Source organism: Brachyhypopomus gauderio, chromosome 1, assembly GCF_052324685.1.
Source record: "Brachyhypopomus gauderio isolate BG-103 chromosome 1, BGAUD_0.2, whole genome shotgun sequence".
NCBI classification, from domain to species: Eukaryota; Metazoa; Chordata; class Actinopteri; order Gymnotiformes; family Hypopomidae; genus Brachyhypopomus; species Brachyhypopomus gauderio.
The window spans coordinates 15,419,471-15,436,048 of NC_135211.1; the positions used below are offsets into that span (position 1 = coordinate 15,419,471).

Genomic DNA, 16,578 nt, shown 5'->3' on the forward strand with positions numbered 1-16,578 from the left:
GACTGTGGGATATTTTTACCATACTGTTTCATATCTTTTACAACTTCAGCTCGAGCGAACCTTGGCTCATCCCGGGTAAATACCACCTATTACTCATGTTACTTACCAGCACAATTGTAGGACACATGCAAGCATATCGCCTCGTCACTGCATAACAATTAGATGTCTGAGTGCTCACCGCGCGACTGATGGAATTTTACTGATAACAGACAACGTTTGTACTTGGAATTCGTGACTGCAAATTAACCATTATTCCTGCTGACAAGACAAAGGCGCGGGGAAAAAAAAGATATTGTTTTCTTTAAGTTAAGAACAAACTTCAATACTGACGCGGATTCGCCTCCGTTTTCTCAGTAGTAGGTTATAAAAGGAAGCATAAAACAGATGTAAGTATGGCACTTATAACCCTTTTACTCCTCATCGCTTTGTCTTAGGCAGCAACAAGTCCCCCGAGAACTTTGTCTTGACAGAAGACACAGAGAATTTAAGCTTGTGGGATTTACTCTTACCTGACTCAGGTCCAGCTCAGCTGTTGGAAAAAACTGACTGACTATGTCGTGAACTGTGCTGGCTTCGCGTAAAGTTGCCATAAGACGAGCGGTATATATCGTGGCAAAGAGATAGCGGTCACATCAAAAGAGCACATGGATGTGGGCGCATAACTTTTCTGGTGATCGTTTATTGCTTATTCAAGTTCGGGGCGAGATGTGTTGCACTTAGTGGTCAGTTCGGTTCCCACCTCAACTTGACCGCCTTCGCTTATTTCAATCACGTAAGACCACTAACGGCGTTTGTCTGAGCGAGGGATTGCGAAATCTATATAGGGGTTTTCGGGAAATCGCTGTTGGTTACTATTTGTCCAGTCGTTAGAGCCACCAAGGTGTTAGAGACTTTTAGCACGCGGATATTGCAAAGGGTTATTAGATTCATAAGTCACCCAAGTGGTGGGCGATCTACTGAGCACGGCAGAAGTTCTCATATGATGACTTCAAACAAGACACATTACCTACCAGCATCTGTTGGAGTGTGTGGATATTAAGACACTTCTATCTCCAGGACTGCATTGGGGAAAATGGTAAGTAGCGTGGAATCACTATACTTACAGGAATAAATACCCCTTTAAAATGGCATTGCTTGTGGTATAGGGCTGTTAGGAAAATAACGCATTAGTTGGATGGGTGGTCTCATGCTTATGGATCCAGTATCTGAAGTTTAACGTCTATATCAGAGTATATTGCCAACGGTAGTGTAAAACTTTATACTGGTGGTATTTTCTGCGATTTGGACATAGTGGGGTAAAAAATCTGAGCATTGGAGATGCTCGCACACAGTGATGTAGGATGTAGAAGATAAAAACTGTAATGAGAATTGTCCTCTCTCGCGCGCAGTGTACTAAACTGTATTTGCTGGCTGTCAGTTTTTACTCTTTTTCTACTGAATATGATTTTTTCCCCCGATGCCAATGTAAAAGCAACATGTGTAGACATGTCGATGTGCCCTGCAGGACACGAGCAGTGCATCAGAACGCATTACAGTGCGGGACCTATTACGGTGGGATTTGGGGATGTATTTGGATCCGTTCTGGGGACTCCTTTTAGAGGAATTCGGACCGATTTTGAAATAAGTGCTTCTTATGTTAAGAAAAGATCCTGCCAACATGTGATCAAATATTAACAGGACGGACTTGGCAAGGATATATTCACGTGACAAGGCGTGGGGCAGCAATAGAGAAAAGCAATATCAAGTGGGACTTAATGAAAGTATAGATTTTTGCCTTCAAGTAACATTAGCTTTGCTATGATTTCAGCACTTTGGACAGAGGCACCGGAGTCGTTGAGCACGAGTTGAACGGAGTCGGATTAACACGAAGTGGACATCGCCTTTTATGCTTTGCAGATCTTTGGCCACAGCTAGGGAATTGTTTCACTTTTGTCCTTTTTCTTTTTTCATTTTTTTCTTTTTTATTTTTTGTAAGCGCTTTCCGAGGGAGTCCTGTGAACGAGAGAAAAGCGGAGAAAAGAACCAGTCAATAGAGAGCTGCTTACTTTGCGCTTGGAGTTTTGTCGCCACTTAGAGCATGTGAAAGTTGAAATCTTAGGGATGCTGTAGGGTGCGCGTGCTTTGCAAGCTCCACTTGGTACACAGCGTTAACTTTGGGAAATGCAAGTGTTGGTCTTGGAGATCTAACCACTGATAGTGGTTGTCAGCTCTTAAAAAAGGTAAGAACTGTTTCCGTTTTGATCCATTGCTACCAGCATTTTTGTGGGGGTATATCTTACTTCAAAAGAGAAGAATTACACACCTTTCCTATTTGAAGTTTGATTTGTGGTTATGAAAGATGCCGTCACGCGGTTGTGAATAGGTTAGGGCAGCGACGAAGGTATTGTGAGGTAGACTACACGAGACGACATCGACTTATGAAGCAATTGACAAACTTATTCTATTTTTTCTACACCGCCGTAGTTTCACTTTACGGTTATGTTTTCCTTTTAGGACGTATAGCAGTGTATTTATAGATTGTGCCCATTATAAAGTTGCTCTACTTTAGTAGGACGTTATTGTGAGTCATTGATGAAAATGTGGTACTGGCGGTTGTTTATTTCGCTCTGTTATCAGTGCATAATCATTCATTTACGCGTGAGTGCACATTTATTTCCTTTGATATGGGTTCTTAACCAGGGTGCCGAATGAATATGTACATTTGACTGTCTGTGAAGAAACATTGTTTTTTTAGTGCGTACACGGATCATTCTACGTTCTTACAGTAGTCATGCTTACGGAATTCCTGTCGTGAATGGGACTCGTGTGTGAATATACTACCTAATGCTTATTTTCGGTTGCTGAATAGTAGTACATGTCCCTTAGAAAATACAAGACTCAGCACACGCCGCCTTGTTATTTATTACGCCTTCTTATCTATCTATCTATCTATCTATCTATCTATCTATCTATCTATCTATCTATCTATCTATCTATCTATACCTTTTTTGTTGTCTTATTTGTTATTCTCAGTTCTCAGCTTTTCGAGATGTTGTTTCGTTAATGTGGCAAAACACTCATTTATTTTTGTTCAGTCGTTCCTAAGTTGTGCAGCCACAGATATCTGTGTCTGTGCCGTTATCCCGCACTCCGCCACCGCGGACATATCGCTAGTGTTTTTACTACGGACCGCTCCTCCGTTTCATTCATCCCGAGATTTCCACCCCTATTCCAGCATCACCTGCTTCGCTTTCCCAGCGCGCAGGTCCGTGCACACGCGAACAGTTGGAGACCACTTACAGCTAAAACCATTCGCTACAGATAACATCTTCCGTTAAACTATTGAGAATCGACTGACCAAAAATATAGCTTCAGGGGAGAAACGTTGCATCCTTATTTCCCGATAAACGGAATAAGAATTGGGATAGGCGTGGTCAGATATTGTCATTTGTTCTGGCTGGGTTAGATGGAGCCACCGATAAGATTGCCTGATAAGGAAATGGCTGAGAGGCTGCCACGCGTGTTGTGGGGAGAAACGGGACGATGCCGTGCAAGATGAAGAAAAACTGAGACAGTCAGCATTTTATAGGAAGCCTCGCTGATGATTTTCTGACTTTTATGCCGACTAAGTTTAGGAATTCGTCTCAGTTACTGAGGGGATGAGCGGTGGATATCAGCTATGCTTGTTTTTTTTTCTTTGTATTCGCTTCTGCTCCAAGAGTCTGATTTAAGGGTGAAGCGGTCGAATGGCACACAGACAGCCTCAAGAAAAGCCCAAGACATCTACGCCCACAGGCGCTCTCGCCACGGCTTTAATCAAGAGGCCATCAGGCGGAATACATTCAATGTCTCATTTAGCTGCTTTTAAGTTCGTTATGATCGTTTCCCTTTGTCCGGGTTCATTAGCTTCTTTCACGTTTCTGCACTGGTAAATCGGTAATTTCTCCATTAAAACATTTTATTACTAATCGTACAGGTTATTCCGTGTATTTCTATAATTACATAACACTATAATAGCGTTCTGTGTAAACATTTAATCTGAGAAATAACGGACAATTAGCTCGTGTTTTGTGAACCAGTTAGAATATAAAACAGGATTTCTGATCCTGAGATACAGACTAATAATTATTTATGTTCAATTGCCATTCAGTTGTTCTATTGTATTGTTGCTAAAGCGTGATGATTGGGCATTGATTATTCCGAAACTGATATAAAACGTGATATTATTACAATCATATTCTAAATGGACAATCTTTGTACTCTGCATGCTAACAAAAAGATTTCAATTTGACGAAAAAATGCTGCAGTGTTTCAAGAACCTACACTAATATGCCTTGTATGGAGGAAAGCCGTTTCTAATGGTTTGTGCTCTTTAAATGATCGAACTATTTGTTTTCGGAGTCGTGTTTCTCTGCATTTAGATCTTTATTTGTTAGTTTATTTGATAATGTTTTTCATAAGAGAGGAGGAGAGAGATGTGGGTTTATGGTGTGGGTGTTGGCGTGCGCAGGGAGGGGGAGTTTGGGGGATGGGGTGGGGGGGGGTGGCACGACACACTTTGTATGTACGAAGGTTTTTTATAGAACTTTCTGCAATGTACGTCATCGGATGGGTCCATAAATGGGGTTGTGTCATCTTACCGAGAATCTCCCTCTCTGCCCCCCCTCTCGCCGCACTCTGGTCGCTGCAGAGTTAGGGTGGGCGTCAATAACAAATCTAAGAATGGTAGGTTTCATTCTAAATAACACAGAATTATATTGAGCCATTATATTTTACAGCTTCATTCTCGATGACTGACTGTCGTGAGAGACGAGCTATGCATATATATCGATAAATTAATATTATTATCCAAATTAAAAAAAATGTTCTGTTTACCAGGCCAGCTTTCTTAATTAACTTTTAAATGTGTGTACCGACATATTGCGTCCTGTTTCACTCGCGGAATGAATTTATCATACTGAATATGTTGAATTCCTCGAGGAAATAAGAGCTCACGCACGAAGCTATAAAAAAAAGAAAAGCCTGTAGGTGTGATTTTAGTACAATTATTTGTGTGAAATATATGAAACATACGTGTGAAATAGTAATAATAATATCAGTAATAATAAGAACAACAACAAAAATAATAACAAAATTATTATTACTTTTCGATTTAAAAAATCGGGATTTACTTACTGAAACCATACCACTAATTAAACTAGTCTATTCATTGGAAGGAAGAAAAATTATTATGATCTGATTCAGCAGTAATGCACTTAATAGCATAATAGCTGGACGATTTAGACAAGTTTAAAGCTAAATTTGTGGCGCAGCTTTCACGTTTATCTTTCTGCGCAACGCGGGCTTCACAGCAGAGACGTGATGAATGGCGCGCTCCAGTCTTAGCCACGAGACTCACTTCAGGCGTATCGCGTACTGGCCTCGCGCGCAACTCTTGATTCATTGCGTCGTGATATGTGCAAAGATTATGGTATTGGCTAATAAGCACAGACAACGCTCGTGCGTCTGGAAATAGGTTGAGGTGGCAACTGACGATGTGAAAGTGTGGTATAATGTGGATTTTATTAGCGCAGCTCCTTCTTTTTCTTCTAATTATTTTCAGGTATTTTATTTTGAACTTTAAACAAGCTGTATGGCTTTTGAAGCTGTGGCACCAGTGATGAGGTTCCACATTGAATGTGTATGTGTGCACGTGTGAGTGAGTGAGTGGTGTTGGGGGGGGGGGGGGGGGGGGGATTGTGCCTGTATTTATGCATGTGTGTATATATGTGTGATTCAATCTTTTACCACCAGTATATACAGATTGGATGGGGTTCTGTATATGAGCTATGCTAGCTGTTGTCCACCCACCTGAGTGTCTAATCAGTGATGTAAAATGGAGTGATACTCTCCTTGCAATGTGGGAGAGCAGGAGAGCTGTATTAGTGCCGGTGCCTGGCAACTGGGCTGCACCAAGGAATCCTCCAACTAACTATTCGCCAACGTCAGTGCTCGGGTATGTACGCAAGACCACTGCTGCTGCATGTCTGCTCGTGCTTCACCTATGTGCTGTTGAAGGATGCTAGTCTCCTAACTCTGTGTGTGTGTGTGTGTGTGTGTGTGTGTGTGTGTGTGTGTGTGAGAGAGAGAGAGAGAGAGAGAGAGAGAGAGAGAGAGAGAGAGAGAGCGAGAGAGAAAGCGAGAGAGAGAGAGAGAGAGAGAGAGAGCGAGAGAGAAAGCGAGAGAGAGAGAGAGAGAGAGAGGAGGAAGATGGACTTGTGCTTGGAATGCGTCGATAGCAAAATTGTTTCACATGCTGTTCCCTTGTTTGTTTATATTTAAAGTCATTTTAATGTGGGTTACGTCTGCCACAATGGTAATTTGAATAACTCTTAAGCTTCCTTTAAATTTGCAAAGTCCAGATATATTATGTTCTTTTACTGAAGTTTCAGTCTGTGAGGTTAAATATTCCAGAATTCCAGAATTTGTCATTATACCGTTGCCATATATTCACTGTCATGAGCTTTATATCAACAAGTCATTATCATATGTTGTCATTATGATTGGAGATTGTGTTGTGCGAACTAGTTTCAGTGCTTTCTGTAAGCAAGAGCTTGTCTACAGATGTTTATTTGCATTAAAAATTCCTTCACCTCTCTGCTTTGGTAATTTAAAAAAATGTCCCATTCGAAGATGTCATGCTGTGAAAGCTACAAGGACACATTACAATGGTGAATGCTGGCAGAAACAGTGTATTTAATTATGTAAATATAGATACATGCTACAGGTGTAGGAGTGTGTAGGGAGCACGAAGGGGCTAAATTACCAGAGGATGTGTACACAAGGATAGAATGCAAAAGAAGGCATACACCCCTACCCCCAGCGTGTGGATACATTACCAGGAGAGGCGGTGTATGCCACAAGGGATCGATTACAAGCAAGTGTATGTGTGTGTGTGTGTGTGTGTGTGTGTGTGTGTGTGTGTGTGTGTGTGTGTGTGTTACAACTAGAGTACTTCGTGTGTATGAGCTGAAATGGACATCTATGTGCACTGCAGATGCAAGAGGTCAACTTTAGGTCTGTCTATCTCGCTACTTTAAGTTGCCATTGGCTGTGGGAGAGGTGAACAGACCTATTAGAGTGCTGGATGTTGCCGTTAGAAGTGCTGAGAGCCCTGCAGTCATTCAGAACAGAGAGGGAGTCTAAGACGAAAGGCTGTGTTTGTTTGTGTGTGTGTGTGTGTGTGTGTGTGAGTGTGTGAGCTGGGGTGGGTGGGAGAGTAGAGTGAGTCACACAGACACCCCCTCCCCTCACCCAACCAGACTCTTCTTCAGCTTTCTCCAGCGAAGCAGAGTCAGGATCAGGCAAACCGTAATCGTGGAGGGAGTGTTTTCAAGATCCGCTGGGTGACTCACTCATTTCAGTGTGGTGACACAGTAGAAACGTGAAGACTCACTAGAAGGAGTGTATACATACTCACACACGCATACGCACATAAACACGCAGCTCTCACACCATCTAACAAACGAAGGAGAATATTGAGTCATAGGTATGGTGCATAGCATGCCCGATAAGCTCCACACTGCTTTTTGGTTTTATCTGTGCTTTAAAAGCTATAGGCTTCAACTGCTGCTTGTCTGTGTCAACATGAGCTTGTTTACTTGATGTTTCAGGTTTCCAAAAACAGCTGTTTTTCTTTGACCAGAGTGATGGCTGGGGTTGTACATTCATATTTACTGGGAAATGTAGCATTGTTATGTGACTATTTAGAACTGTGCTGCATAACAGCAGAACATAATATCCAGGATGTAGTTGTTCATGGCACACATTGACCCAAAGCCTTGCAATGTTAACAGCTTCTTTGATAAAGAAACCATGTTAAACCATGTCTGCTTCCATCCTGTTTTTGGGCTCACCAGTCACTGACCAATGGGCGCAAAGACAGAAGCATCTCTATGTCATCTATCCAGTTTTCCATGTGACGCACTTTATGATTCGCAAACTTGCGCCATCAGGTGTGACCCATGAATTTCAGGGCACCGGCGAAGGTATGTTGAAGAGCAGTTGACCCGTGTCCCTGAAGGACCGCGCCAGGAGCCGTGGAGCCGCCAGGAACCGTGCGGATCCCAGACGAGGCACCAGGACAGGACCAACAAAGAGGAGTTTTTGAGAAAGCTGAGGTGACGTCATTAGCGACCCGACCTATTGGATAGAGACACGGCCATCGCTTCTGACGCCGCTCCGACTCTCTCAACATTCGCCGCTGTTCTTTTCCAAAGACAACACTGGCGCCAGCACCAGGAATCAGCGCACATTTGTCCATGACGAACTGAAATCCCAGTGATGCGTTTACATTTGGGAATGTTGTTAGAGACTTAAAGGTTTCCGGCATTTGAAGTGACACTTCACTAGTGCCAAAGACGAAAGTTCACTGGTTTGGCACATGTAGTTGCTAAAAACACCCATGAGATAAGACTCTTTGATATTCTTTAACATCATATAGGCCTGCATGAGAACTTAGACCTTGTGGTTATGTGAGTTGTACCTTGGTGTAGCTGGCATTGTGCTGTATTTGCAGTTCTGAGTGAGACCTATGTTTTTGTTTTTGTGCTCCTAATGAGAAGCAGAGTGATTTATTTATGAATTACCTGGCTGGATCAGCCCCAGTGTGCTGTGTGTGTGTGTGTGTGTGTGTGTGTGTGTGTGTGTGTGTGTGAGAGCGAGAGAGAGAGAGAGAAGGAGAGAGTGTGTGTTTGTGTGTGTGTGTGTGTGTGTGTACGCGCACCAGGTTAAGCTACACCCCCCCCCCCCCCCCCCCCCCTTGGAGTCATGTCGCTCAGCAATTGCTGATGCAACTCTTTGTCATCCAGAGCTCGCCCTCTCCTCCTGTGATCCTATGGGTAGTGCTATATTCATCTTGGCTTATCCCTATAGGAGCTTGGGGGAGGATGTGAGTATGAGATTGTGTGAGTGCATGAGGACACTTTCTGTTTGTGTGAATGTACTTGTTCTTATTTGCATATTTTATGTTTGCAAGTATGATTGTGCAAGTGAGATGAAAAGAGAATGCAAGAGAAATAAGGCATATGATTGTGTGTGTGTGTGTGTGTGTGTGTGTGTGTGTGTGTGTGTGTGTGTGTGTGTGTGTGTGTGTGTGTGTGTGTGTGTGTGTGTGTGTGTGTGTGTGTGTGTGTGTGTGTGTGTGTGTGTGTTTGAGAGAGCAGATGTTAGCATCCTCTCCCATGCTGGGACCAGCTAGGTTTGGACCACTCCACCTCATTACCTTAGACAGAGAATAATCAGGATCACCAAGCCACAAACGCATTGCTATAAATCTCACATCAGTGGTCCAACAGCACCACAATAATTCATTTAAGGGCCAACTTAGCAAATACAAAAGGATCATATAGTCATGAAGAAGGAGAGAAAGCCTTCACGTCTTGGCTCAGTGCCCGACACTTGTGTGAAATTTACTAATGCTGTTAAATACATTCAAAACATGAACAATTAAAGCAATGAAGACAGTGAATACTTCAATCTTAAGTTCTCTTGACATGTTGGACCGTTTGAGAAGAATTTCATACAAATCGTGCCCATTAACATCATGACTGACATGAAAAGGCATTTAAGGGGGAAAAAAAACTATGGGTTGGTATATGTCATATAAGCTCTTCTTGCAGGATAAAAGGTAGTCAATAGACAAATGACAATGGTTTAAACTATCATCCTTAGAGATCTCCACAACAGGACCTTGATGCAGTGGAGATGAGGAGGAACCATTTTACTTTGAAGGTGCTTTTTAGAATAACAAAGGAAAATATCAATTTCATGAGATGATCTATAGTCTTGTCACATGAGGGTTTCATTTGAATCCGCCCTGTGTCCATTTGAAAACAATGAACGCAGGCTGGGTATATAGGATGAATGAGGCAACAAAACATCATGGTTAAAGTACTCAGAAGAGACATGCTCCGGGCTATTACTACTACATTTGCTTAAACATATCCAAGGTGCCAGTCATTCAAAAGTAAAAAGGTTCCATCTCCCTGTGCAACGCAGTCTAGGGCTTCCAGAGGATACAGATTTGACAGCCGTGTTGGACTCAGTCGCGCGCATGTTTGTATTTGGCATTTCAAGTATTTTCAAGTTAAGTATTTCCCTGTTGGTTGCACTTTACGTGGTATATTTCTGCGGCAAAACAACCAACCAAAAAAAAAAAAAAAAAAACACCAGTAGCCAATTTCGCTGATGAGATGTTTCGAATGGATATACGTGCATCCAAAAAAATTCACCATGTTTTATCAACGATACAGAAAAATAAAGAAACGTAAAGAAACTAAAAAGTATGATTGTGATTTGACATCCCTAAAATAGAGTTTAGCGGTAGTATGCATTACATTTCTATAAAAAATGTGGCTTTGGTACCGGGTGAATGGCACAATAGTCTACACTTTCCGTTTATTCTTAGGATCATGCAACTGTCTCGGTTGGCTGTGGTCCAGTGGCGGAGTCACGTGTTGCAGCGTCACCGTGTAGTTCGGTACTGTAGTCGCGAGGAATGAAGCCGTCATTTCAAGCTCGAGAGGTCTCGCGCAGTACCGTGTGTGCATGCATGCCATCCAACTGCTTAAACCGATCTCCAAAGGATCCGCTCAGTCATGGGAGTCCATTACTTCAACCATGCAATTTCCACCATCAATAATTTAATCTATTTGCTTCCAAGCTGAAGACACAACTTGCAGCCACTGGCGAGTATCGGGGAAATAACGCAAAAACAATTGCGCAGAGGACTATCCAAAAGATCCCAGATGAGACTGTCCCGTTGAACGGTCTTCTTTCCCCCTGGACAGTAAAGGTAGGTGTTTGTACCGAGTACTTTCGGTAGTTCAGTGTAGAAGATGAAGGTTTGAACAAGTGATCAAGTAGTGTAATAATGCAAACGTACTGGCTATACGGCGACATGTCAGCAGTGAAACTTTATCTTCTTCTTCATTAATAAGACAAGCCGTTATTATGGTGATTGAATTTTAAATAGCCAGCCGGAAAGGGGTCGGTGCAATGGAAACGTTTTCTGGATAATCCTTACCTGCAGCTTTGCGCCGATAGATGGGAACATCTTTTCAACGGCTGTTCAATAGATGCAGTTAATGCGACCAAAGCATTCATCAGTTGTCTTCAACACTACTAAAATAACTCCGTTTATGTTACATGTTTTGTTATTGTCGGTTTTTTTAAATAAATTCCTGTTTATCTCTGAGAAAACATGGGGAATATATGCAATGTAAAGTTTGACACGGGAAATAAATGGGTTGTGTTCAATAAGACTTCATAGGAAACTTGAGCCCCACGGTGTGTATACCCTTTCCCATAGTCTCATTAACATCCCAGGCAACACAAGTTCTCGAAAAAACTTTTTGCTGTTCCATTAAGAAGTGCTGCAAGTACTTCTGAAAGTGAATGCAGAATTTCGGTCTAGAAAAGTCAAATTTAAACTACTTTATCTAACTGTTCACAAAGCACGCAAGTGCTTCAAATTGCTGGGAATTTAAATGATTCATAGGCCGACTTACCCATGAGCCTTGACCTATCAACACTTCTCATTAGCTAAGCACTTCTGGAACTGTGATACGATATTAACATTTTGAATAGGTTTAAATGATGGCTGACGTTAAAAAAAGCAGTTCAAAGAGAGAAGTAGTAAAATACAACGTTTTGCCGTTTTGACTTGTTTGACATATTTGTGAGAATCTGAATTTTTTGGAAATTGGGTTTCATTTTTGGGTTGTGTACATGCGCGAGAAGCACGTCTCTAAAAATACAGCAGCGGCGCATTCATTTAGTCTGTTCTCACTTCTCTTGTGTTTTGTGCGCACTTGTTAAGTAGGGTACACAGCAGCCCATGCCCAATATCCACTAGGCTATTACCTTGGCGGCTGAGAATAGAAGCGTAACAAACGTTTAATGCAGACAAATACGCCATCTAGCGTAAATATATAGTAAAGTCCATACATGACAACAGCCACCCAAACTGTTGGATAATGTTGCTAATGTTACCTGGCCAGTTTTAAAATAATAAAAAACTTTGACGGGTGTTACTACACCCCCCCCCCCCCCCCCTTTTGTATGTTTTTGTTGTGTTTTTTTTTTGTGCGAGCTTGTATTTGTGTATCTGCATGTCTTTGGATCAATAACTGAACACAAATAACAGAGCATAACCCAGGCTATACAGTAGGGAAAGGTTTTGATGAGTGCATTTAACATGTTTTCAGTAGCTAAGGAAAAAGTAACCCAGATGGTAACACCATCTACCAGCATCACAGTGGCAAATCTTGGATGATATTTCCAACACTTGTCCTTTCTCCTGTTACGTGAAACTTATACATTAATCATTACCGCACTAAAGTTTCATTTGGTTTGGGTCCCTGCTTTCCAGGAGCCTGTAGCACTACCTCTGTCCTAACAAGCCCACGAGCTCCAAGAGGTCTCGAATACACTCGGGAGTGTTTTAAATGAAAAGCATCTTGAGACGTTTATGTTTAAGAATGTGACTGAAATGCCTAATTCGTCAAAAGTCTTCACTCAGCCTCCTCCAAGCGTCCAATGATAAGTCTTTGTTTACACATGTCAGGATTTATGTAACCTCATTGAACCTGGTTAATTTAATTCTGCTCTTCAAGCCTCTAAGCCCTCTCGCAGCCTTCAGCACTGAAAGCAAATGTTTCTGGCATGAATGGGCAGCCTACGAAGACATTGAGGGTCATAGAAGTAAAGCAGCGTGATGGGGTTCAGAGTCTCCGCTGCCCTGTGCCCTGCATGGCTGTGGCACGGCTGGGCTACGTTGTGGCAGGACTCAAGATGACCTGAGGACGTGCTTCAAACGATCCGACACGCTTCTTGCACCCACTAAACCTGAGTGAGATGGAGCCAGAAGCTCTCCATGCCTTTCTGCCGTCTGCCGCTGTTTGATTCCACTGTGAGATTAATGATTAGCTTGGCACCCAGCCCTAGCACGGCTGGTACAGCTTTGGCACCAAGGTGGGTCGAGTTCAGCAGGAACTGGTTAGTGGTGTCACATAAAACGTCGTGTGACGTTTCTTTCTCGTCGGCTTGGCACTCACCGAGGTTCCACTTTTGAACTCTGCAAAGTTACCGAAGCAACGTGGTGGTTCTAGTGTGTGTTGTCAGGTTTGTTTGGTGTGTGGGGGATCCACAAACACAGTTGTGCCATTGTCAGGTGTTATACCAAGAATACCAAGAAGATCTACACTCGTTTGTCATGAACTCATAAGATCCTCAAGGATCCCTACTTGCAATGTTTTTTTAACTCTGCTCTCAGACTTGGTGTTGTTTCAGATATGATACCACACATAGGCACGCAAAGGGTAAAAACAAACAAACAAACATGAAAACCTTGTCAAGTGTCAAAGCTAACAGAGGCGCTCCAGCTGCCAGGCCACCTTCATGTGGGCGAAGCTTCATCTGTCTGTCAGGAGGGGATTGCTCCTGTAATCCCTGCATGGCATGGAGACTTAAGCAAATAGTGCTGTGAAGAGCCAGGAACAGAGGGAGGAGCCGTGCTCTTCCAGCTCTTCTCCAAACAACTGAGCAGGTGCACGTAACCCCCCCCTCCCCCCAAAGCAATAGTGCCGCCACCTTTTCACAACTAGAGATCAATCAGTTTTTGTAGTAAAAAGTGTCTGAAAGCTCTTGTGTGTGTGTGTGTGTGTGTGTGTGTGTGTGTGTGTGTGTGTGTGTGTATGTGTTCGGGATGGGGACCTAGAATCAAATACAGCTGTGTAGATAGTGGGTCATCGCTGTACCTTCATTCTTCTTTGTAGACAGAAAACCCAGGGGTCACCTCAGGCTGGGGGGGGGGGGGGGGAGTGGTGGTGGTGGGGGGGGTGTGGAAGGCACGACTGGTGGAGATGTGACATATTCAAAGGTGCATGATTCACGTGGCTTCCATGGTGTTAGTGTAGGTTTCACAAAGAGGTATAAATCGCTCCTTGCTCTGTTTACTTTCTTGACTCCAAAGATTGTTCTACAGATTGTAACCCCTCACCACTGCCACCACCTGCTGCACACATGCACATGCACGATGTTTGCACATGTTGACAGGATATTGATATTGTGACAGTGAGACACAGTTCAGGGGGAAAGACACACACGCAGGCGACATATTACAGCGGAACAAACGTGAACATGGTGGTAATTTGGTTTTTTCCCATCCTGGTTTGAACAAGATACAAGGTCTGGGTTATTGCCGACTCGGTCCCAGAGCAATAAAGTGATTCACCATCAAGATTGCATTTTAACAGGAAGGTGATTGAGAAGCATAATCCATATTGATTCGACTGATGGAAACAGGAAATAGCAGGGATAGAAATAAAACCGTTTGTTGTTCCTGGTGAGAGGGGACCCCAGAGGAGCAGCAAGCAATTGCAAGCTGATCAGTGGCCCTGCGCACCCCTGCCTCTCCCCCCACCACCAAGAACCCTCCTTCCCCGAGTGTCTGCCACCCTTCCTCCGGGCTGCCTTGGAGACCTGGAAGAGACGTCATCAGGGTTGTTATGCTGAGAAATGACGCTCACCCCCCCCCCCCCCCCCCCCCCCCCTCGAGTCCACCCTCTCTCTGCCTAGGGCTTTTAGAGTGTCAAATGGAATCTTGTCTTCCCCACAATCACAACTGCTAGTCAGTGTGGGCGATCTGTCGTTCCTTTTGCTTCAAACGTCTTACTGGATTGTTTTTAGCACAGAGAGAAAAAAAAACCCCAGCTGAAATAGGTACCCAGTCTGTACTGTAAGTGTTATCTGGGCCACATGTGCTTTTTCGAGCAGGCCCCAGGCAGGCAAGGGGGTGCAGCTTCACTGTCACTACCGAGGATGCGGCTACGCGTTACCTGTCGCTCTGCAGTACCCGTAACAAACTAATAAAATTTCTCCCTTATTAGCAGCACGGCAGATGTTTGTTAATTGGGATCATCATGAAACTGGAGCAGCAGCTGGGCTGTGTCCGTGTGTGTGTGTGTGTGTGTGTGTGTGTGTGTGTGTGTGTGTGTGTGTGTGTGTGTGTGTGTGTGTGTGTGTATGTAAACCTGCATTAGGGACATTTCTGGGGGGGTGGAAGGGTGTGCTGACAAAAATATATCTGTCCCTGAAGAGACAACACATTTGGAGGAAGTTTCAAACAAGTGAGCAAGTGCGAAATAAGGCAGAACCGAGTTCTAATCCTTGGTGGCGTTTTAAAATTCACACTAAGGCTTCTGCAGAGGTAAATGCTGACAATGTAAGAAATCTTTTTTTCATGGAAGGGAAAGCTGATAGGCTGAAGTATTGTTTCATGGCTGTGGGAGTGGGACACATTTTGCATGACATAATTAGGATCGATCTGTCCTCCGTAGCTGTAATCCCAGCCTGCCTTTTTCTTTGAATTATTTATATATTTTCTTCTTCACACTTGTTTTTGACTGTGTAAGAGAAAAGATTAAAGAAGTGTGGTCACCTCTCTTCTACGGAGCATCCACACACGCTCACACGTGCCCCCGTTCACGCGCACCCGCTCACACGCACCCCCACGCCTCACGGGGGGTGACGCGTCACAGAGCGCAGGGACTTGCTGCTCATTAAGGGGAGGGCTGCGATATTCTGAATCGAGACCGTGGGACTCCCAGCCCGCCTATTTATAGATGCCGTGTCTCCATGGTAGTCACCGCTGCGCTGGCGAATCGCAGACGCGACCCCAGACGCCAATTAGGAACGAAACAAATGCCTTTTAGACGGGGCGTGTCCCCGTCTCCTGGCCGCCACCCCCCCCACGTATCCCTGCCTCTTCCTCCAGGCTGTTCAGGGCTTTGGGAGTACACTGCGCACTGAGCTGGCCAAGCCTTGCTGCGCCGCAGGGCTATTTTTAAAAAGCCCCGCCCCTCAAATGCTTCACCAACCTCCCTCCCTCCCCTCCTGCCCCCACATCACACACACACACACCTCCTCAGCCCCTCCTCAGGAAGGAGACCAAGAGAAGATGTGTTTTTTGTTGTTATTGTTGTTTTTCGGATGCTTCCCTCGCTGTTATTTGCGAGTGCTCTGGGATGTGGATGGACACGGTGAATTACTGTGACTCATAGGGGCTTCAGAGAGGTAAGGGGGTGAGAGGCGGAAGGAGAGGTGGGGGTTGGGGGGGGAGGAATCTGGAAGGGCAGTCCTGGATTTCGCCACATCTTTCGATTGCTTGATATTCGGAGTGTTGGGGGGGGGGGGGGGGGGGGGGGGGGGATCTCAAGTGAGATTTTAAATCAAGATCAAGTCACTTTGAAATGCATCTGAGAGGAGCAGAGTAGTTTTTATGAATGAATGGAAGGAATGAATGTTATCTGTCTCCTTGGCTCCTCTCATACCACATATCATATTATTTGTAACTTACTTTCTATGATCTTTTTTGTTTTCCTCTCTTTCTGCTAACGTATTTTAGCTTTCTTGAAACCAAGCCGATATTAAACTAGATTAGGGCATTTAGAGAGCGTTCAGAGATCCCTAAAGATCACCATTCATAAAATCCTCTGAAAGTGAGCTGATCAAGCTGTGACACACTTTCTCCCATTGCCACATGGGAGTGCTGAAATG

General features: G+C 43.9%; 1 protein-coding gene across 5 annotated transcripts in view; it reads left to right on the top strand.

The window, feature by feature from the left end:
• The first annotated feature begins 330 nt into the window (after window positions 1–330).
• The window catches only part of bdnf (brain-derived neurotrophic factor), an 18,596-nt gene continuing 2,348 nt past the window's right edge, over window positions 331–16,578 (top strand). The window contains exon 1 of one of the 5 annotated variants that reach the window (XM_076998848.1): window positions 331–386. Coding sequence is in view for 1 of the 5 variants with exons in the window: in XM_076998812.1 (XP_076854927.1) it covers window positions 1,073–1,075 (3 nt within the window). In the remaining 4 variants the exon portion in view is untranslated. Of the gene's footprint in view, window positions 387–620; window positions 1,076–1,758; window positions 2,220–10,388; window positions 10,814–14,999; window positions 16,096–16,578 lie in introns of those variants that run through there. The other 4 variants (XM_076998812.1, XM_076998831.1, XM_076998823.1 and 1 more) reach the window with 4 other exon arrangements.